General features: G+C 55.5%; 1 protein-coding gene across 2 annotated transcripts; it reads left to right on the plus strand.

Moving 5' to 3' along the window:
• Positions 1–9,056: 9,056 nt before the first annotated feature.
• On the plus strand, positions 9,057–17,793 carry ZC3H12A (zinc finger CCCH-type containing 12A). Of its 2 annotated transcripts, XM_032877284.1 has the most exons (6): positions 9,057–9,169; positions 9,997–10,449; positions 14,850–14,989; positions 15,251–15,485; positions 16,034–16,140; positions 16,279–17,793. In XM_032877284.1, the coding sequence occupies exons 2-6, from the start codon at positions 10,076–10,078 to the stop codon at positions 17,139–17,141; spliced, it is 1,719 nt and encodes a 572-aa protein (XP_032733175.1). In that variant the 5' UTR covers positions 9,057–9,169; positions 9,997–10,075; the 3' UTR covers positions 17,142–17,793. The 2 variants fall into 2 exon arrangements, with proteins under 2 accessions (XP_032733175.1, XP_032733176.1); XM_032877285.1 differs by lacking the exons at positions 9,057–9,169; positions 9,997–10,449 and adding an exon at positions 11,000–11,056.
• The last annotated feature ends 3,900 nt before the right edge of the window (positions 17,794–21,693 follow it).

A 21,693-nucleotide genomic window follows, 5' to 3' on the forward strand; every position in this document is an offset into this window, starting at 1 on the left:
TAAGCACCCAGTGTACAGGACTTGGTTATGGCAGCCCTTGCAAACCGAGACAGCCTTTGGCTCAATAAGACGAATTTATCCTGCTCCGTATTTGCTTGGTTGCCAAGTGCTGGGTGACTAGGGTCTACACTGTAGTATTGCTTGCCAATAATAGCTAACGATTAGAAAGGCCCAAATGTCTATCAGGCAAAAAGGCCTAAACAAATTATGATGCGTCCTTACAATGAAATATTTTTCGGCCGAATATTTTTCAGTAATGAGGCAGCACAACACACAGTGGTAGAGATTATCACAAAGGTTTATTAGGAAGTGAGCAAAGCAAGGTGCGAGGGCCTTGTTTGAATAGAAATAAGGAGAAACCTAGCAGATTGCACAGTATATATGTAAACATTCCCTTGTAGATGCACAGATTCTGTCTAGAAAGATACACAAGAAACTGCTAACTTGGGTTGATCTCGGCGAACAGGACCCCTTTAAGAACCAAGGAGAGGAGGCTTTGTTTCTACTAGAAACACACCTGTACCTTTTGAACTTTTGACGTTGTTTATGTATCACCTGCTCAAAAAAAAAAAAAAAATCTTATGTGAACGTCAAAATGGCTCTAGGACTTCAAAAACCCACACTAAAAAGAGAAAATATAGCCATTTTGGCTTTTCATCTTTTGGAAATAACAGCTATTCGTCCCCGAAATGGGTTATTTGAGGAGATCGTATCTCCTCTCTTATCTCTTCTTTTAGAATCAAAGCACAAAATTTGTTTTTAAAATAACTAAATAAATCACAGAAATGAAGCGCAGAATGCAAGAATTCCGAACTCACATGTAGTGAGAGCAAAGCCTATCTATTTTTTTAAATTCACAGCATGTACATTTCAATCTATTATGATAATTTCAGCATACATTCCGTCCTCAAACCAAGCCTGACAAAATGTTTAATTCATTCGTCTATAAATCGTACTCTTCCTCATAAAGTTAATTTAAATTCTGCTAAACAGTGGGCCTTACTTACTAAATAGGAAAGGGTCAAAAGTCACCTGTAAAAATAAGGAATCTTAATGGATAGAAACTTCCTCGTACAATCTCTGGGATCAGACTGATGTAAAATAAAATAAATTTTCTTCAAATATTTTACCTTGCAAAAAAAGTTGGAATTATTTTTTTTATTGAAAAAGTGTTTGCAAGTTTATTTATGGCTGTGAAACCAGTCTGAGTGTTCAAACATGTTGAGAAACAAAACCTAGGCTCACTGTGTATGGTTGTACAAGCTGTGAACTACATGACTCCAGGGGGTGCCATTCAGATCATAATCCAAATTGGGCAGTGCACCACCTATGCATCTGTGCTTCTATCCATCCCATGACTACTGAAAATGTTGGGGAGCCGTGGAAGACTTTTGGGGAGGGAGGTGTCAGAGCTGGGGCCACATGGACTATGAAGCCAGACTCTCAAGCACACAGCTTCCTACCTCTCTAGATTGACCTCCCTTTTGGAGTCTCTGGTCTAAGTTTTCTCTGAGCCTCATAACTTGGTTTTCCTAAGGCTGGGGGGTGGGGTGGGGCAGGACCATCTGCTAGGCCTACAATCACTTCCTTAGACCGTACAACTCAAACCCCTCTGTATTCACTTGGCCAGAAGAAGGGACCCCACCATGCCCCAAATCTTTACTCCTACCCTCATGGAGGCAGAGGTGGTAAGCACAAGGGACAAGGTAGAGGGGGTTGAACTTTAAGTGACACTCAGGACATGTGGACTCCAGGACCAGCTCTGCCACCACCTTTCTGTGTGATGTTAGCAAATCTTTTAAGCCTCTCTGGGCCTCTGTCTCCTTGTTCTGCAATATGAAGAGGATTACTGCCATTCTTGTCTCTGCCTTGTGGGAAAACAGACAAGGGGGGAAAAGACAGGTAGGGATGATTTCACAGGAAATGCATACAAATTCAAGCATTCCAATCATTATCATGAAACATCAAGAATTAGTGGACTGAGAGCCAGAGGGCCTACTGAGCAGCTATAAAATCTCAAACAAGTCTTGTGACTTCTCTGGGCCTTACTATGTGCCAAACAGCAGATGGTGAACCAGATCAGCAGTTTGCTAGCCTTTTCACCACTAAGAGTCAGTTCTATTATTTCCAAACATCCCCACAGAGCTCCTATTTTGTAAGATTTTATCCCCGATGCTGTATTTAGGTAATTATTACATACTTAATAAGTATTAAGTCGTTGTTGAGACCAATATAAAGGATATTTTCCGTTGTGAGTGATAGAAGTTAAGGCTTAGAGCTAGGAATAGCTTCAGGCAAGGCTTGATCTGGCAGCTGTTACCAAGGATCTATGTTCTTTCAGTCTCTTGGCTCTGCCTCCTGTGATGGTCACAAGGTGGCTTCCAGGAGCTCCTGGCACTGCTTGCTTTACTCATTTGTGATTGGCAAAAATCAGAGAGCTTGCTTCACAGTTAGCTCAAAGAAAAGACCTAGAATTGAGACTTGTTAACCCTGATTGGCCTGATTTGGGTCATGTGCCTTTTCCTGACCAATTACTAGAGCCTGGAGGCTGAGCTACTCTGACTTGCAATGGGGTCATTTCTGGCCAGATCACGGGCCTGGGAAATTCCCAGTACTGTCAGGAGGGAGAATGGGGCAAGGGCACTGTGGAGACCACCAGCAAGCTTCCTGCCCTGTGTTTATCAGCCAGTGGTATCTCAAACAGCCCATTACCCCTTCTGACCCGCATGTGAGCTACACACTGATGACCTCTGGGATCTTGTGAGCTGGCGGAGATGACAACCCGGTCTGTGGGCGGGCATGTGAACCATGTGAGCTGACGTCAGCACGGCTAGCAGCAGGCTCCTGACTCTGGGGTTAGATCTGGCCTAGATGCAGCTTCATCCCTGTCCAGCTTCCAGTTTTCCACTCCCTTCTGAACCTTCACAGGTGGCTCAGTTGGAGAGGCCTAGGACTGCCATTTTCAGAAGGGACATGTATGAGCTGCACTTGGCAAAGAGGGTACAACGTAGAAGCCTAATGCCAAACCCAGCTGGCATCCCTCGAGCTCACTCACATATTAACTCAACATGCATCTACCGACATCGGTGTATGCCAGATCCCGTCCTGGGGAGCCACAGTCAGGTGGGGAGCCAGGGGCAGTCCCAGACCATCACAGTTAAGTGTGGGAACATAGTATAGGGGACAGTGGGCATCCAGGGTAGAAGGCATGACTGGCCAGCCCAGCACACTCTGCAGCAAGGCCACCTTGGCCCAGCCCTTACTCTCCAGGCCCTAGGGAAGCCCAGGGGCCTGTCTGGCAGCCCCCAGGATATCACCAAGGTTGTGTTCCCTTGTGTGTAGATGAGGGAGCATTCAACCCAAAACTGGGGACCCGACCCCTGTGCACACCCTTAAGGCTTTACAGAATTCTCTTGGGCCTCTTCAGTGCAGTAGCTCTGGGGCAGGAGCCAGAGGACGGACCCTTCTGCCCCACCCCTGCTTCAGCCTCCATGTCTTCCTGGATCTCCAAAACCAGGTGGGGTTCACCCGGCAAGGGGGTACACAGAGGGGCCAAAGGGCAAACCGCGGCTGCCTTTAACGGACACTTGAGATACGACCATTCCTTCGGGTTAGGCACTGCCCTGATCTAGTCCGAGTGAGTCACCAAGCCTTCCCAGCACTTGCGTGGGTCTGAACCTCAGGGCTGCCACAAATGGGGCCACGGAGGCCAGCGATGGAGAAAGCCCGGCCAGTCCCGTTCTCAGCTATGCCTGAATTAACTTGCTGTGTGGCCGGGGGCAAGTCCCTTTCCCCATCCATCTCCCCATCTATAAAACAAAGACTCCAGGCTAGTGAAGTCTCTCTGGGGCTTTCCAGCTCTAACCATGCAGAATGTGAGCAGAATTCAAGGTTCAGAAGAGATGGAGCAGGGGGTACCTGGGTAGAGGGAGAGAGGGAGTAGGTGGGATCTAGGGAGGGGAGGCAGGAGGGCCATCTGGCCAGGGCCCCAGAGACAAAAAGGCCCCAAGTGTAGACTTGGGACACTGTCTCCAAATGGAAATATACTCGGTCACAGTGTACACACACACCCATGGAAATGAACAAAGACATCGGCCCCCTTGCCAAAACACACCGCCTTAAGGCCCATGATGTTTTATATACATACACAGATTTTTTTTTTACATCAACTTTTTTACTTTTGGAGTTGACGTTGGATTTATAGAAGAGCTGGAAAGATATAGAGTTCCCATACACCCCTCACCCCATTTCACTTTCTCTGATGTTGTCATCTGTCATCTCACACCACAGTGGCCCATTTGTGAACGCGACAACCACACAACATTGCTACATCTTTGTTGCTGAAGTCCAATCTTTTGTGGACTTAACTGGCTTTTCCATCAACCCTCGCTCTGATCCGGGAACCAACCCAGGGAACCACATTGCTTCCACTTGGCTTGTTTACAGGTGTCCTCTAGGCTGTGACTGTTTCTGTCTTTCCATACTTTTCATTTTTGGTGGTGGGGGGGGCAGATTTATGTATTTATTTGGGGAGAAGGAGGAGAGAATCTCGAGCAGGCTCTTCGTTGAGCGCAGAGCCCGACGCAGGGCTTGAGCTCACAATCCTGGGATCGTGACCTGAACCAAAATCAAGAATGGCACGCTTCCCAGACTAAACCAGCCACGCGCCCCTCTGTGCTTTTTAGTCTTAAGAAGCCCCTGTCAAGTGTTTTGTAAAATGTCCTTAAGTTGGTGTTCATCTGAGGCTTTCTCTGGGGTCATGGGTTTGGGGAAGAAGAATCACAGAAGGCACGTGCCCTTCTCATCACGTGATATCAGGCTCGCACAACAGCCACAATGCTCACTCCTGGCAAAGTAACCTTGAGCACTTGGTCAAGGTAGTGACTGACAGGCTTCTCCACCGTAAGGTTACTGTTTTCCCATTTCCTTCTCTATTGTCATTAGTCCACTGCGAGGTGGGGGGGTGGGGGTGGAAGGGGCAGGGCTCATGAACTCCAGATCCCGGAAGGGAGCATCTACATAGATTACTTGGAATTCTCCAGTAAGGAAGATTTATTTCTTCTTTCCGGGTTAGCTATCTATGCAATAAGTTATTTCTACCAGCATGGACTCATGGATATACATTTTATACTTTGGGTTATAATCTAATACTCTGTTATTTCTTTTATTGCTCTAATGGTTGCTGCCGTGGCCACTGGAGCAATGTAGCTCCTGGGTCCTTGAGACACACTCTATCCTTTTGCGTTTTGATCGCTTTCCAACTCTGGTGTCTCCTGGTGCTCCCAACTCACCTTTTCCTTGACCCTGCCCTACAGTCAGCCATTACTCCAAGGAAATGATATATTTTTAAGACCAATCCCCCAATTACTATCTTGTCAGTAGTCCACTGCATTTGAATACATGATGAAAAAAGTTATTTTGTTCAATTACTGTTTCAAACCTACCTCAATTTTTTTGTTTGTTTGGTTTCTTTTTGTAGCTCTACTGTGATGTCTTTTTAAAATATACTAGGAGACGGGGCGCTTGCCTGGCTCAGTCAGAGGAGCACGTGACTCGATCTTGGGGTTGTGAATTTGAACCCCAGGTAGAGATTACGTAGGTAAAAAAAAAAAAATTTTAAATAACTTAAAATAAAATATACTAGGAACGTTAAGACATGGGAGGGACCTGCTCTTTTCTCCAATTCTAGAAGTCCTTGATGAATTTAACCTCTGTGGCTACTCTGCTAAGGCTTGAGGTGCAGCCTGCCCACCCTTGCTACAGATGAGATCGATCTAGCTTCGGGGTCCTCCCCATTCTGAGTGGCCCAGTGGAGCTATCAAAGGCCAAGGTGATTCCTGCAACCTTTCTCTCTCCAGGTCCCCCATCCCCCACCAAGTGGGTGACCAGTCCTGGACCTCTGCGGACCTCACCCAGGCTGGCTGGGTGGCAAGAAAGCAGGCAAGCTGCAGGAAGGAAGCTGGCCAGCCCAGCCTCCAAAGACAGACAAGCGTGGGCTGGACACCATTCTATCCAGAGTGCTCCTGGGAATTAAGGCCAACGTTTGCAAAATCCAGCTGTAAGTGGAGCAGGGGTTCCCCAGAGCAGCCCTGGATTCTGCAGAAGAGTCAGCTTCTCAGGAAAGAGCCGCCTTCAAGAGCCGGAAGAGAGTGAGACTTCAGTTCACTTGGGGAGGGGACAGAGCTGCATGACTCATCACCCGGTCTTGCTGGCTACAACTGGCACAGCACTGGACCTCCCAGAGGAGGTCCCAGGCAGGCAATCACAATCCGGCACGTAGGGACACAGGCCGGGTGCCATGGGAGCACTAGGGAGGAAGCAGAGTGGCGTTTGAAGAGTCTCGGCGGGCCTCCCAGAGGAGGTGACATCATCAAAAAGATGAATGGAATTGGTCAGGTGGGAAGGAGGGGAGGGCACTCCCTGCCAAGGAAGAAGCAGATGCAAAGCACTGGCCCAGGGCCTGCAGCCTGGTGAGCAGTCCTTCAAGGTGAGGTGTTATCGCTGCGGCTGACTTACCATCATCACAGTGATTAACCTGGGCTTGTTTCTTAATATTTTTCTTATCTTAAAGTTAGTTCCTGCAATGAATAAATGCCTCATGGCACTGAGCTTTTCCTTACTATAAAAGGGTGGCGCTGAAAATCAGGGGTTCGGTATCCTCAGCATTCAGCCTGAGTAGCTGAGACCAGCAGGGGTGGGGGGGGGCATGGAAAGGGGCCTTGTTCTGCCTCTCTCCTTGGCTGGCGGCCCTCCCCTGGGGGGCATAGGAGGGAACATTCTGGGGTCTTTAAAGTTGAGAGGCAACAAGGCAGGGACCTGGGTAGACAGGGTCAGGCAAGTCCCAAGGAAGAGCTTCCCGGCCTGGCTAGAAATGAACGCTCCCTCCTCCCTGGGTCTTCTGTGGCTTCTTAAAACAGGAAGGTACTGGAGGTGGGTACCTCAGAAGGAGCTTCACCTTTCTGAAACTCTGAGTTTTGTTTTGTTTTTTTTTTAAAGATTTTATTTATTTATTTGACAGACAGAGATCACAAGTAGCCAGAGAGGTAAGTAGAGAGCGAGGGGAAAGCAGGCTCCCCACTGAGCAGAGAGCCGATATGGGGCTCGATCCCAAGATCCTGAGATCATAACCTGAGCCGAAGGCAGAAACCTAAACCACTGAGCCACCCAGGCGCCCTGAAACTCTGAGTTTTTGTTGCTTCAACTCTACAAGTGCATTAAGATATGTACGAAAATTTTCAAAGCACATGCCTGGTAACAGCTACCTATGTAAATAAGTAACAAATCCCAGAAATCACATCCGATAACAGAACGGACAAATAACTAGTGGTATAGTTCTAAAATGGAATATTATTCAATCGTAAAATAAATAACTTATAGGGACACCGACAACAGAAATGTATTTTAAAAAAACATTTCTTTTTTATGTCGGGGGAGCCTGGCTGGCTCAGTCAGTGGAATGTGCAACTCTTGATCTTGGGGTTGTGGGTTCAAGACCCACATTGGGTGCAGAGACTAGTTAAAAATAAATCTTAAAAAAAAAAAATCTGTGTGAAAATAGGGAGTCACATAATTATAGAATGATTCCATCTGCACACAAAAAAGGCAAAACTAAACTAAACAATACGATGTTTAGGGATTTATACCGAAGTGGTAAAACCAAGAGAAAGCCAAGGAAATGATTAGCACAATTAAAACAAAATTCAGGAAAATGGTCCTTCAAGGATGAAGGGCGGAAGCTGCAGTGGAGGCATGTGGAGGGTCTCAAAGCTACTGGTATGGGTCTAGTTTTTCAGCTAGCTAGTGGACACATAGATATTTTATTGTTACTACTATTATCCATTAAGCCGTACCTGTAGAGCATATACAGTGTCTTTTACCATAAAACTTTATGGCTGTTACACTATACTTACCTTATAGGATGCATGCCTACGATAAGGCAGAGAAAATTAAAGTACTGGTACACAGTCAGCTCCCAGTTTTGAGGGCTTTGGCTCTCTAAGCCTCAGTTTCCCCATCTTCAAAGAGAGCGCGTGATACTGCTGAGGCTTCATCCTCTAGCTTGAGGGTTCTGTGTTCCCCTTTTAAACACATACACACACACACACACACACACACTTGAGGGCAGGTGTCAGGCCCGATCTTCTCACCAAAAAGTCTCCCCTCTGCCCCAGGTCACTGGTGGTTTCAAAAATGGCAAAGGTGGCTCCTGGGGCCCTGGTGTGGAAGCCCCTGGTCCTCCTTCCAGTCCTTTCCAGACAGGGCAATTAAGCCTTTTCTGAATTTCTCGAGGGTAAAATGGGCCTAGCAATCTGTCTTCCTCACCTAAGGCCACGGATAAACAGTGGAAAGTGCTGTGCTGCAGTGGGAGGCCATGACTGCCTGACCTGGGACCTAAGAGCACCCTCACGGCGCGGGGCGGGGTGGGGTGCATCCGTGAGCTGCGCGAGAGAATACTGTGTGAACACTCCTGGTGATTGGTGTAAACGGACCTCTTTGCCAAGTTTTTCGCCTCGGCCACTGTGTATTTCCTGATTGTACTTTCCTATTCTGCTAAGTGTCCTCACCACGGCCCCACCTGTGTGTCCCTGTTCCAGTCACGGTGTACCTGTTGAGTGCTCCTGGCTCGGTCTGAAAGGTGCCCGTCTTTGCAACTAAGGACCTACCTCCAACGGTGGGTGGATCGACCTCTGGGTACCTGATTCATTCAGCGCGACCGTGACTGTACCGGGCTCAGTCGGGGCGTACTTGTCAAGCGCTCCTGGGTGTGAACGTGCGCGGCCGACCCGGTCCCCGCGTGGCCGTGTGCACCTGGCTCGGTCCGCGCCTCCCTGACGCCTGCGGGGAGATGCGCTGCGGCCGGGCACACGGAGGCGCTGCCTCCGCGGCTGCCCGCGCATTCCTGACCACCTCCCGGATTTGGACCGGCCGGCGGCCGCTCTCGGGCCGCGGGGGCGGGGCCAGGGTGGGGCGGGGCGGCGCGGGGGCGGAGCAGGAAGGGGCGGTGGCCGCTCCGCCCCCTACCGCCCTGGCCGGCTACCGCCTCCCGGCCCGGCTTCCGCGTCACGGTGCCGAACGCCACCTGCGCGCTCCGTATAAAGGCGCCGCGGGCCGCCCACCCCAGGACTCGGCCCGATGGAGACGCCGCGGGCCGAGGCTGGCGCTCGGCGGGGTGAGGCGCGCGGCGGGGGGCGCGGGCTCCGGGGAAGGGCGGGCGGCGCGGGGAGGGCTCCGGCTAAGACCGGCCGGAGGGGAGGGACGTGGGGCGGGTCCCCTCCGATCTCGCCGGTCCCCAGGAACCCCGCCAACTTAGTTCAAGTTGGGGGAGTCTGAGGGAGGGGCAAGGTACAGAGGGGAGCCGAGAGAGCTCGCGGCCGGGACAGGCTCCGCGTCACCCGCGCCCGCGGCCAGCCAGAGTTTCCCAGCAACTTTTCTCGCGGGTGGGTCTCCCCGGAAACTTCCCCCTTCCCGGCCCGCGAGCCCGGCCGCGGGCCCTGCGCCTCCTGGGCCTGGGCTCGGAGCGCGGGGCGAGCGGAGGCGATTGCCTCAGCGGGGAAGCCCCCGGCACCCCCTCCCCCCTCCCCGAGCGCACTTCCAACCTCGGGTTTCCATCCGAGAGCCCCGCCCAGCAGCTGTGGGGGCGCGGCGACGTCCTGCGAGGCCTCCCAGGACTGCTGGGTCCCCTGGGTTGCCGTGGGGCTGGGGGCGGGGTAGGAGGTGGAGCCAAACTGCCTAAGTTCAAGTCTTTGCGCCACCAGCTAACAGCTGGGTGACCTTAAGTTCTTGAAGTCTGTGGCTCAGTTTCATCCTTTATATAGTGAGAATGATGCCTCCTAGCCAGGACAGCTTTTGAGAGGGTAGGAGAGGTGACACACGCAGATGGCTTTGCCTGGTGCCACCAGTCAGTGTAGCCTCAACCTGTTGGGTGGGTAGGGACTGGAGAGGGGTGGGAGAGAGTGCTGCTCCCATCCCTCTCTAATTCTTACGGTTGTCCTACAGGAGCCGTGACAGGTGCCTTCCACCCGTGTGAACTGTGAGTGGCAGGTGGAGAGAGGTCCACTCAGAAAGCCAGCCCACCATGAGTCTGTGGGAACTGGGTTCCCCCAGACCGGCTCAGGAGCCCAGCACGGAGGAGACATCGGCTGTGGAGCTGCAGATGAAGGTTGATTTCTTCCGGAAGCTTGGCTACTCATCTGCTGAGATCCACAGTGTCCTGCAGAAACTGGGGGTGCAGGCCGACACCAACACAGTGCTGGGCGAGCTGGTCAAACATGGGTCAGCAGCCGAGCGGGAGCGCCAGGCCTCCCCAGACCCTTGCACTCAGCCTCCACTGGTCCCCCGGGGTGGGGGCACCCCCAAGGCTCCCACCCTGGAACCCTCGGCCCCAGAGGAGAACAAGGAGGGCAGTGACCTGAGACCTGTGGTCATCGATGGGAGCAACGTGGCCATGAGGTACATGTCACGTCCGGGGCCAAGGCCAGGGCCTGTGGTGGAGTGTGGTGGCCTTATGTCTCTGCATCTCTGGTAGAGGGGCTTTCAGGAAAGCGTTCGAACTGTTCTCACAGACGGATCGAGAGGAAGGGAAAACTCTTTACTGAGGCTCTCCCTTAATACTTACGGCTTCTTGGAAGTGGGTTTGTTAGGAATGCTTTAGGGATGAGGACAGGGGCTCAAAGATGTGCCCGTGGGCACACACCACTGGTAAGTGGTAGAGCAGGAATTCAAACTCAGGTCCCTCTGTCTCTGGTGTTCACCCTGGGCTTTTCGTCTCTCCCTAAAGACCAACACTCAGTCTCAGTTCCTCTCCTGTGACACGAAGCAGTATGGTGTAAGGGATTATAGTTCTCCAGTATAGGAGTCGGTCACTTAATGTCTTGGAGCTTTCTCTCCTTGTCAGTAAGACCCAGGTAACCCCTACTGAGGTGACATTGTGAGGAGAGGAGGCACGGAGCCTGCAGACACCCAAGCTCAGTAAGCAGTAGCTGTTACCACTGTTACTTCGGGGTCTGGGGCCTCTAAGCCTTGTGCCAGACCTGGACTCCTGTGGAAGTAGGCCCAGGTACTGGGACCTTTGTCGCTGTGACCAAGAGTGACCCCCAGGATCTGGCTTACATGGGGGCGAGGGCAGGCCAGCTGTGACTTGGGTCACCTCTGCTACAACCAGGTTTACCTGCGCTAGACTGGGCCTAGCCCCCAGGGCCAGAGCCAGGACTCCACCCCAGCAGTCTTCCCCTCTTCGCCAAGACTCTTAGAGGGAATGGGGTCAGGTGAAGCCCCGGCCGGGGCTGAGCCTAGGGAGCCCAGACCTACCTTCAGTCCAGGCTCCGCCCTCTAGGTCGGGGGTGGGTGGGTCGTCGACCGGGAAAAGTTCCGGTGGGCGTGGTCAGGGAGCCCCTCCTCCCTGCCTTCCCACCCCCGCCCCGCCACTGGTCGGGGTTCTGGGGAGCGCTCCTTCCCTGGCTGCCCTGAGGGGTCTTCCTGGGAGGTGTGGGGGGCTGCTTAAGGCTTCAATGCCCTTGGCCCCGCCCACTCCCAACCCAGCTGGGTCATGTCAGCTGTCAGGCCGGTCCTGGCCCAGCTAAGCGGTTGTGCAGGGGGCCCTGTTCCGCCAACTTGGGATCAATCTTCCTGCCTCTGAAATGGGCTGAGCCTCCGTGGGAGGTCGGATAAAGCTGGCTCCCGCATGCTAGCGGCAGCTGGTCAGAACCTGTGCTTTGAGAGGGATCCCCTCTCTGGCTCCAGCAGCTTGTGGCTGGCCCAGGAGCCTCGCGGGTCTGTGACTTTTTCCCCTGGAACCTTGGGCAGGCTTCGCTGACCATCTCCCGCCACATACACCCCCCGCCCCCGGGACAGCCATGTGCTCTGTGTGTTTGTGTCCTGGCGGGAGGAGGAGGGGCCTGGGCGGGAGGGGGAGCTGGCCGTAGGAGCCAGCCGGGAGAGGCACAGCCGCGGGGGGGTTTCTGAGCTGGGGCTGTAGCAGGAGGGGAATTCCAGCCTCAGACTTCCTGTCTCAGCTGCCGCTGGGTTCCTGCCCTGCTGCCCCCTCCCCCGCAAGGGCAGGCAGGCCAGCCCCCAGCGTATGCAAATTGTGGGGAAATTCACCTCTGTTTCCTTCTAAGGGAATTTTTTCTCCTCTAGCTGGGCCCAGCCCAGGCAGATCTCTTCACCTGGCTAGTCTGGCCTGGCCCTGCCCTCTGTCCTTGGGTGGGAGCAGGCCGGCCAGAGTGCCCTGCGTCCTCCCACAACTTAGCCAGTGTCTAGTTAGCTGGACTGGGGGTGCCTGAGCTTCTAGGCAGACAGGACTGCGGTGGAGAGGGAGGATGTCGGCTTTCCTGTGCCAGCAGAGCTTCCTCCACTGCAGCAAGAGGGACTAAAGTTAGCTCTAGCGAGGCGCTCTAGCGAGGCATTCCTGGCCTAGCTCGACCTGTGGAACTGCCTCGTGAGTTCAGCTCCTTCCAAGAGCAGGACTCTGACTACCTGCCTGGGGAGTATTTTAGGGGCTAGGACAGCTGTGAGCAGACTTGTCCCCAGCACAGGTTTTTCATGCCCAGAGGCAGTAACTCCTGGATTAAATCCCCGAGCTTGCAGATGCTGGCTAGGATGGGGCATGTGCACGCACACATGTGTGTACAGACATGGGGACGGTGGGTGTGTGTGTGCCGGCTGCTCTCCTGAGTCAGGGAGCCAAACCGGGGATGATCACATTCCCATGGTTGTGGGGAGGCAGCAGAGGCTCAGGGAGTGGCCAGGGGGCGGGGGTGTGTGGAATGTGACAGGAGAAGCACTGGGCATTTGAAGAGAAACCAGGGATCTGAGTTATCCTGGAAGGTCCTGGAAGGCTTCTCAGAGGCAGTGCCGTTTCTCGTGGGTCATGAAGAAAGAGCTGAAGTTAGCCAGATGCATCCTTGTCTCCTGTTCCCAGCCTGTTCCTACCTCCTAACACTTTGTTCAGGCTCACATTGGGGAGCTTTTCTTTCCGCTGCACAAACTTCAGGTCTTGCTGTTAGGACTAGGAAGGCAAGCCAGGGGCCCCAGATGTCGGTTCAAGTTCTGCCCCTTCCCACTAGCCGAGGAGCCTTAGATGAGTTCTGGATCCCCAGTTGCCTTCACTGTGGCCGTGTAAGGATGACGAAAGCAGGTGTGGGACCCATCTGGCCTCCAGAAGGAGCTTGGTGCCCCCTCAGCCCCATCTGCCCCCCTCCCCCAGCCAGGGTTGGTGCTTTGTGCCTGAGAATGAGCACAAGCTCTGGGCTGCGTCCCTGTTCCACAGTCCCTGCAACTGGTTGTGCTCCGTGGATTGGTTTTCTCATGGGAATGGAGGGGAGAGGGGCCTTTAATGATAGGACCCTCCTCAGAGGCTTGCTGATGATTCCCTGCTAAGCACTTAGATCAGGGCTGGGCTCCCTGCTCTCAGTAAATGTTAACTTTCATTATAAACAGGCTGGTGGACAGTGGGGGAGGCCCCACCACCTGGTGGGCATGAGCACTGCCTTCAGCTGGACTTTGCCTCCCCTACAATTTATGGAAACCTTCAGACTGGGAGCCCCAGCCTCTCCCCCAGACAGCCTCCATGCCCCCAGCTACCCTACTCCCATCTCTACCTTCTCTTGGGACTCCAGCTACCAGCCTCCCCCCTCCCCAGCCACCCACAGGATGTGGTTGCCCATGGACTTGCCTCTTTTGTGTAACGTTTATTCTGTTTTATTTGCCAAATATGAGCGTCTGAGGGGCGGGGGCTGTTGGGGAGGGAGCTGTAGCTGGCCTCGTCCAGGGCCTCCAGCCTGGGCTTGGAGGCATTCTACAACGGCCACTGGTTCCCCGGGAGCTCCCACCCCTCAACCCTCCCAGGAAGCCAGCTGGAACCTCCCTCTGTTGGACTGTCTCTGGCCTCAAGCAGACAGGAAAGTGATGCCACTGACATGGGCCCTGCAGACTGCCAGGCCCATTTTTCAGCTAGGGAAACTGAGCCAGAGCAAGCCAGCAGCCGATCCAGGCTTGCTTCTGGATCCAGCCCACCTTTGGAAGGGGTGACATTGTCAGACCACAGAAGGGGGATGTCCCACCTCCCATCTCTCCTGACAGAGAGAGTCCCCTGGTGGCTTCCAGATGGCCTTTCTGCCTCTGCTTCTGCCCTCCCAGGAGGGGCTAGGAGAGCACAGAGCAGTCTAGGCATTTGGGGGAATTGGCAGTCTTGGGAGGAAAGGCTCTTTCACTTTCAGACTGAAAGGCTTCCGTGTGCCTCTCCCACTGGGTCAGTGGCTTCCCTATGTGGGACAGTGGATCGTGCCTCCTTCCCCTTCGGCCTCCTCAGTCCCAGCCCTGGGGCCTGTGTGAGACTGAACTTTAATCCAGGTTTAATCTGGAGCAATCTGGTTTCTCTCCAGTTAGCCGGGGCTTGTCCCAGCCAACCCCCACCCACAGCACCACCCAGCGGGGCGAGGGAGGACTGGTGACTCAGTGTGCCTGTGTACGTCGGTGTCCCCGTGGTCCCAGCACCCCCGGGTGGGGCAGGAACCAGAAGGCTCCTGGAGCCTTTCCCCCACCCCCAGGTGTGTTGCAAGCAGCCTGACCCTCCCCCATATGGGGAGCGGGTGCCACCAGATTCCTGGGCGTCTCCTCACTGTCGGGAGATGGAACGTCAGGGAAAGTCCCTGGTCAGGCCATCCCGGACGCTGTGGGAACCAGCAGGGAATGCAGGCCTTAGGCCAGAGGGCAGTGGGCTGAGCCTGGCCTCCCTGCCACCCAGGCCAGGCCAGGCCAGGGGCTGGAGAGCAAGGCCTTCGCGCTCGGGGCTACGGGAGAGTGGGCCAGCCACCCTTGCAGGCTGACCCTGCCCCTCTTCTCCTTCCCAGCCACGGGAACAAGGAAGTGTTCTCCTGCCGGGGCATCCTCCTGGCAGTGAACTGGTTTCTGGAGCGGGGCCACACAGACATCACAGTATTTGTGCCATCCTGGAGGAAGGAGCAGCCTCGGCCCGATGTGCCCATTACAGGTGGGTAGCAACTCTGAGGGGGTGTGAGGGGCAGGGGCTGTCCTGCCCCCCCCACCCCACCCAGCGGGGCTTCTCCCCAGGAGAGACCCTTTGGGTGTGACAGCCGCTTCTAGGCCTCAAGCAGGGACCAGCATTGCTTTCCCCAGCTTCCTCTGCAATCAGCCCCTCCTGCTGGGCACCTGGGGTTCAGAACCCCTGTGCCTGGCCAGCAGGAGCTCCGGGGCTGCAGCAGCCCTGACCTCTGTTGACACTGTCTTACAGACCAGCACATCCTGCGGGAGCTGGAGAAGAAGAAGATCCTGGTGTTTACCCCGTCGCGGCGCGTGGGTGGCAAGCGCGTGGTGTGCTATGATGACCGCTTCATTGTGAAGCTAGCTTTCGAGTCTGACGGGGTGGTGGTCTCCAACGACACGTACCGGGACCTCCAGAGCGAGCGGCAGGAGTGGAAGCGCTTCATTGAGGAGCGGCTGCTCATGTATTCCTTCGTCAACGACAAGTACGGTCCTGGTCCTTGGGGATCAGGGTCAAGTATGGTCTGGGGTCCCAGGGTGGGGAGGGGAAGCAGGTGTGTCCTTGGGCGTTGGGGGTGGCTAGGAGGAGCTCTGCCGGGGCCACGGCCTTGCATCCAGGCAGCTTTGGGAGTGAGAGGGACCTGGCACCAGGTAGGAAGCTCAGGCTGGGGATGGGGGCGCAGGGCGGGAGGGGGTTAATGTGGAGGGTAGGGCAGAAGCAGTGTGATGGTTTATAGTTAGTGGTTCCTGGCACTCAGCCCCTGATCAGCCAGTGGATGGATGCAGCCTTTGATTCGGATTTTCAGGTTGCTGGCCTCCCATGGCCTTGGAGAGCTGCTCTAATGGCCTCTCCAGCTGGGGCCTCCTCCCCTCCCTTGGGGTAGTCCCACCTGGGGCCGAGGGATGTCATGCAGGATGCTCACCAGTTTAGGAGCTGTTGTCCCTCTTGTTCTTCCTTGTGAGGTGCTCTGTCCAGCCCCCCTCCCCGCTCAGCCCTGGGAAGTTCCCTTCATGCCTCCCACCTCCTCTGCAGGTTCATGCCGCCCGATGACCCTCTGGGCCGTCACGGGCCAAGCCTGGACAACTTCCTACGTAAGAAGCCGCTCACAGCAGAGCACAGGAAGCAGCCTTGTCCCTACGGTAAGAGACATGGGCCCAGAGCTCTTCCTCTCAGAGACTACCCAACCCCGAGTTTCCCATGCCACTCCCTTCCCTCTCCTGGCCCTGGTCCTGGAGCCTCCCGCCCCCCAGCTCAGAACTGTCCTCACTGTCTTGCAGGAAGGAAATGCACCTACGGGATCAAGTGCCGATTCTTCCACCCGGAGCGGCCGAGCCGCCCGCAGCGCTCTGTGGCTGACGAGCTCCGCGCCAACGCCCTCCTCCCACCCGCTAGGGCCCCGGGCAAGGACAAAAGTGGCCAGCGGGCTTCACCCTCATCCCAGCCCAGCTCTGTGCCCACAGAGCATGAGCAGTGTAGCCTGGATGGGAAGAAGCTGGGAGCCCAGCCGCACCGAGAGGGTCTGACCCAGCCCTTCGCCCCAGCGGGCAGAATCCTGCCCCCTAGTGGGGGCAGTGGCAGCAGCTTTGGGCCCACAGACCCATTCTCCCAGACACCGGATTCTCTCCCATACACCTCCCAAGAGTGTCTGGACTCGGGCATCGGCTCCCTGGAGAGCCAGATGTCAGAACTGTGGGGGGTTCGCGGAGGAGGCACCGGTGAGCCTGGCCCTCCTCGGGGCCCTTACGCGGGCTACAGCCCTTACGGGGCCGAGCTCTCAACCCCTCGGGCCTTCTCTGCCTTTGGAGGGGCCATGGGTGCCGGCCACTTCAGTGTCCCTGCCGACTACACCCCCCCGCCAGCTGCTTTTCCACCTCGAGAGTACTGGTCTGAGCCGTACCAGCTGCCCCCGCCCACCCCAGTCCTGCAGGACCGGCAGGTGCCAGGCCCGGGTGCTGACAGGGGCCCGTGGGGCGGGACCGGCAGCCTGGCCAAGGAGCGAGCCAGCGTGTACACCAAGCTGTGCGGGGTCTTCCCCCCACATCTGGTAGAGGCTGTGATGGGGCGCTTCCCGCAGCTCCTGGACCCCCAGCGTCTAGCTGCCGAGATCCTTTCCTACCAGCCCCGGCACCCCAGCGAGTGAGCCAGCTGTGCCGCGCCAGCCGCCCCCAAGGCTGGACTGTGGGAGGAGTGAAATAGGGAAGAGAACCTGCAAACCAAAGATACCGTAGGATTGGTTCTGGCCCACCCGGCGCCTGTAGCCAGCTGCCGTGTGGGGCAGGAGCGATCACCCTGTTGATGCACATTGTATCTGTAGTTTAAGGAGATGCTGCCGTAAAGGCATCAGTCCGTGGCTGAAGCCCAAACCCTCCTTTCTCTCAGAGGGCGGGGAGGGAGGCGGTGGGGAGCAGAGGCCTGGGCTGGGGGCCCTGTGCACGGCCCCCCACCTCCGCCCCGTCCCTGGGATGCCGGCCTCGGCTGGCTAGTTAGGCACTATGTGCCTGCCCTCCAAGGGCCCCTCCTGTACGCCAATGAGGCCTCATCCGTGCTCTCGCGGGGCACCAGGCTTCATGTTAGTAAGCAAGATGCTTCTTAATAACCCACCTTCTGTCCTACTCTGTTCGCCTCTCTCCTTGCCCCCACCCTCTCTTCCCCTCCTCTGTACTCCAAGTCCTCTCTCCCTTCCGCAAGAGTGGGAACGCATATATGTATGTGTACAGGTATAACGTTAAATTCTTTGTAAGTCCCTGCCTCCCTGAACACGTCAATAAAGTACAATGTGAGCCCCTTTAGGATATGGTGGTCTGGGTTGTGCTTGGGGGTTGAGCGGGCCTTTGCGCAGCGGAAAGTCAGCAGGTGTGCACTGGACCCAAAGTGCTTGGTCCCTTGGGAGCAGGGCCTTCCTAACAGGCCATGGGCCAGGCCACAGGCAGGGGTGGGGGAGGGTTGGGGAGTTGAAGTCCGTCCTGAGGCAGTGGGGTGGCAGGGGGTGGGGGTTGGGGTTCAGCTGTTCCCCTTTTCTGCCCTGTGACCTGAGAAGAGGGCTTTCAGGATAGTTTGAGGTGAGGGTGGTGGGGGAGTCCTTAGGTGCCCGGCTCCGGCCCCGCCCTCCCAGACACTACAGTGTTCTAGACGCAGAGCTGCAGAGTGAAGCAGGGGGCGTGGAAGCCGCGTGGAGAAGCGACGCCGGGGTAGCCTCCATGCGGGAGGGTAGGGGTTCTGGTCCCAAACTCAGGAACTGGCTCTGCCACCAGATTCACCTGGGGCAAGTGACTGCCCCTTCCTGGGCCTCAGTTTCCTCATCTATGAAGTGGAGATACTAATGGTAGCTACCTCACAGGATTGTACGGAGGACGTGAGAGCATGCGTTTGGCCACATCACCTAGGGCCTGGCACATAGTAAGTGCTCATCTAACGGGCCTCTGGTGTCGCTCTCTGTGGGCTATGTTCACCTCACCATCTCAACCTTCTCAGCGGCCCCTAGAAGGAAGGCAGCCAGGAAGGGAAAACACTTTTCTCCAGTGAAAAAATGAGATATAAATGTTAAAGATTTTAAGTGAAAAGCTGGGCTATCAAAAATGGTCCCCAAACAAAACACCATCAGCAGGAGAAAACAGAAAAAATAGTTTTAATAACTCTATAGCTGAACATGTCACCTAATCTGTACTTATTGTTTGTGAAGCTTTTACAGTATTTGTATTTTTTTTTTTTTTTTTTTAGTAACTGCTTTACCACAGAACATCTGTGCATCATGTTGAGGAAAATGCTGGTGTGGCCATCTCCCCGCATACTGGGCCCCAACTGCGCTCCTCACCCTGACCACTTTTTTTTTTTTTTTTTAAAGATTTATTTATTTATTTATTTTGAGAGAGGGAGAGGGAGAAAGAGAATGTCCAGCAGATTCCCTGCTGAGCGGGGAGTCTGATCTGGGGCTCAATCCCACAACCCTGAGATCATGGCCTGAGCTAAAATCAAGAGTCGGATGCTCAACCGACTGAGCCCCCCCACCCCAGGCACCTCAGCCCAGACGTTCTTTAGAGGCCTGCATTTAAAGCGGGAAGCAGACACAAAGTGGGAATGATCTCACAAACATCTCAAAGCCCCCGCACATGCTCTTGAAGGCACCCCATGCCCGTTGCTTCCAGCCTCCTTGGAACGTTTTATCCGCACTGAGAAAAGTCATTGCCTTCCTTATAAAATATTTTCTCCAGTCAAGTACTGTATTCCAGATTACAAGGCTATTTGTGGGTCTTTGTTTGTTTTATGGGACAGGAAGCTAAAAGACCAGACTGTCCAGTTCATTATCAGCTACTGGCCTGGCAAAGGAAGGCCACTGGCAACGCCAGGCTTAGTGGTTTGCCTGAGGTCCCAGAGACGAGGGCAGGCTGGAGCAGGCCCTCGAGTTTGGGGCCCCGGCTCCACACACCAGAAGGAAGGACCCCACGCGCTGCTTTGCAACAACTCTCAGGCCTGAGAAGGAGAGAGGAAGGGGGTGCCCTCAGCCCGCACCTCCCAACCCTGTATACAGCCACCACAAAGAATCCCTCCAGCCTGACAGTGAAAGGACCACCCCCCACCCCCGCTCAGCAGTGGGCACCCCAGCAGCCAAACCCACCAAGCCCCCCTCTATCTGCACACCATGTGGGACGCGAAGGCCACGAGGCCTCGGGAGCGGCCTGGAAGAAGCAGTAAGGTGCCTGCGCCTCTTCCCATCCCACCAGCCGGCTGCCTGAGAATTCGAGGGCTCACATTTGGCCCCTGACCAGAGCTGAGCTCTGGGTCATTTGCTGTTTCTGTGTTTGGGGTGCGGGTGAAGGACCCTCCAGGCAGGTGGGCAGCAGGCGACGGGCCCAGGCTGCGTGCGGCCCCACTGGCTGGCTGATGGGCACCCACAGGGGCGGCCGAGTCCACGCGGCAGGTGCCAGCCGAGGCCAGGCTCCGGGGTGGCTCCAGTCAGCCCAGGGCCTTGCGGGCCTGAGCTCACCCCGATGTGCTGCACAGGCCCTCCAGGACCTGGAGCCGCTCCTCTGGGCCTCTTCCTCAACTTGGCTGCCAGGCCCGAAGACCGGATGTATGTGTCCTCCCCAGGACGTGGGGTTCAAGGGTGGAGTTCTCCCAACCAGCTCCTGCCCCACCCACTGAAGCCCCTTCCCTCACAGGGCCTCGACGCTTCCCACCCATCCAACAGACAAAGTGAACCCTGCATCGCTCTAGATGGACAAGAAGACTCCTCAGTTTGTGGGGGTCCAGCCTGAGAGGGAAGGGTCCTGGCTGGGGGGGCCCTACGCAACTCACTTGCCCTCCTAAAGCCCCAGCTTCCTGGCTTGCCTCTCAAAAGAGTTGTGAGGTTCCCCCCAGGGCTCGCGGGAAGGCGAGGGTGGCAGGGTTGGAAGCCACCCCAAGACCCAGCTTCCAGCTGCCGAGGAGCTAAGGGGTTGGGACTCAGATGGCTGTCGCCCTGCCTGCCCTTTCCTCCTCTGCCTTCCTGGTTCCAGGAGCAGAGAAGCTGATGGGGAAACCAGTGAGTATGCAAATTCCCGCATTGTTGGGAAATGATCCCGGGGAGCTCCCAGAGGATGGCTGGCTGCCAGCCCCTCCCCACCTCCACAGGTCCCCCGCCTCACCCTGGGGCTCTCAGCAGCAGGGGCCGGACTCTGAGTCTGCTTTCCAGAGTTCAGTTTCAAAGGTGGGTTAACCCTGCGGGGGGCGTAGGGGGGATCCGGAAACCTCGGCCTCCCTGGCAAAGAACAAACTGGCCCCAAATAGATGAAGCTCCCTTCCTCGGATGTCCCCACCCACTCTGTCCCCATCCGACTCCACTAGCCTGAAGAAAACCCAGCGGTCCCTAAACGTCTGGGGCATTTCAGCAAGGAGCCCGAGGGCACTCAGGCTGGGGAAGCAGCCCTCCCAGGCCCCATACCCCCAGTGCTGCCAGCACTTCACACATCCCTGGTCTCCCGCAGGGCGGCTGGTGTGGGGTAGTGACTGGGAAGAGACCACCACTGACACAGCCCCCTGCGCAGCCACTTCCTCCCCTACATAGAAGGGCAAGACCCCTGCCCTCAAGGTGAGGCTGGGCAGGTCTCCATCAGGGAAACTGGGATTCAGTGGGACACAAATCCAGGAGTCGAGGCAGGTGGAGCCGGCACCTCACACCCTGGGCCTCGCTGGTCCCCAGAGGCTCCTGCCCCCAATAAGGCAGTCCTGGGATCCTAGCACTTCTGCTCCAGGGCTTCTCAAACCTCTGGCTGATTTTTTTCCCCTAGACCATAGCAGAGTGGGTGGAGTAGAGGGTAGTGAGTAAGAGCCTGTTCTGAGGACCTCCTCGTTCATGGGAAGGGTGTGGGAGATTTGGCTGAAAAGAGACAGGAAGTAGAGCCCTACAATTAAGGGAACACAGGCCATCCCAGGCCATGGTATGTAAATCCTTCCAGCTAGTTCCTGGATGGGGAGGTGGCCTCAGGCTGTCATCCTGGGATATGGCCTTTTGAAGGACATCTCAAGGCAGGTACTGGCCATCTTAAATTGCTCACCCATTTAAGAAATGGCTGCAAACTCGGTAGAAGGGAAGGAAGGATCCAATAGCTCTGATTCTGGCGGCTCTCCAGATTAGAGCCCCACTATAGGCCAGGGGTGCTTTTGGGGCTCTGCCTGCCACCTGCTGGCGCCTCCTGGTATGACTGTCTGTGCGGAAG

The sequence above is a fragment of the Lontra canadensis genome, unplaced genomic scaffold (assembly GCF_010015895.1).
Source record: "Lontra canadensis isolate GAN:19392208 unplaced genomic scaffold, GSC_riverotter_1.0 scaffold60, whole genome shotgun sequence".
Taxonomy (NCBI): domain Eukaryota; kingdom Metazoa; phylum Chordata; class Mammalia; order Carnivora; family Mustelidae; genus Lontra; species Lontra canadensis.

Excerpts from the sequence above, each read along its gene's own strand:
- ZC3H12A (XM_032877284.1), top strand. The coding sequence starts at position 10,076 with ATGAGTCTGTGGGAACTGGGTTCCCCCAGACCGGCTCAGGAGCCCAGC. Across the intron at positions 10,450-14,849 it reads GGGAGCAACGTGGCCATGAG|CCACGGGAACAAGGAAGTGT; the intron begins GTACATGTCACG and ends TCTCCTTCCCAG. Across the intron at positions 14,990-15,250 it reads GCCCGATGTGCCCATTACAG|ACCAGCACATCCTGCGGGAG; the intron begins GTGGGTAGCAAC and ends ACTGTCTTACAG.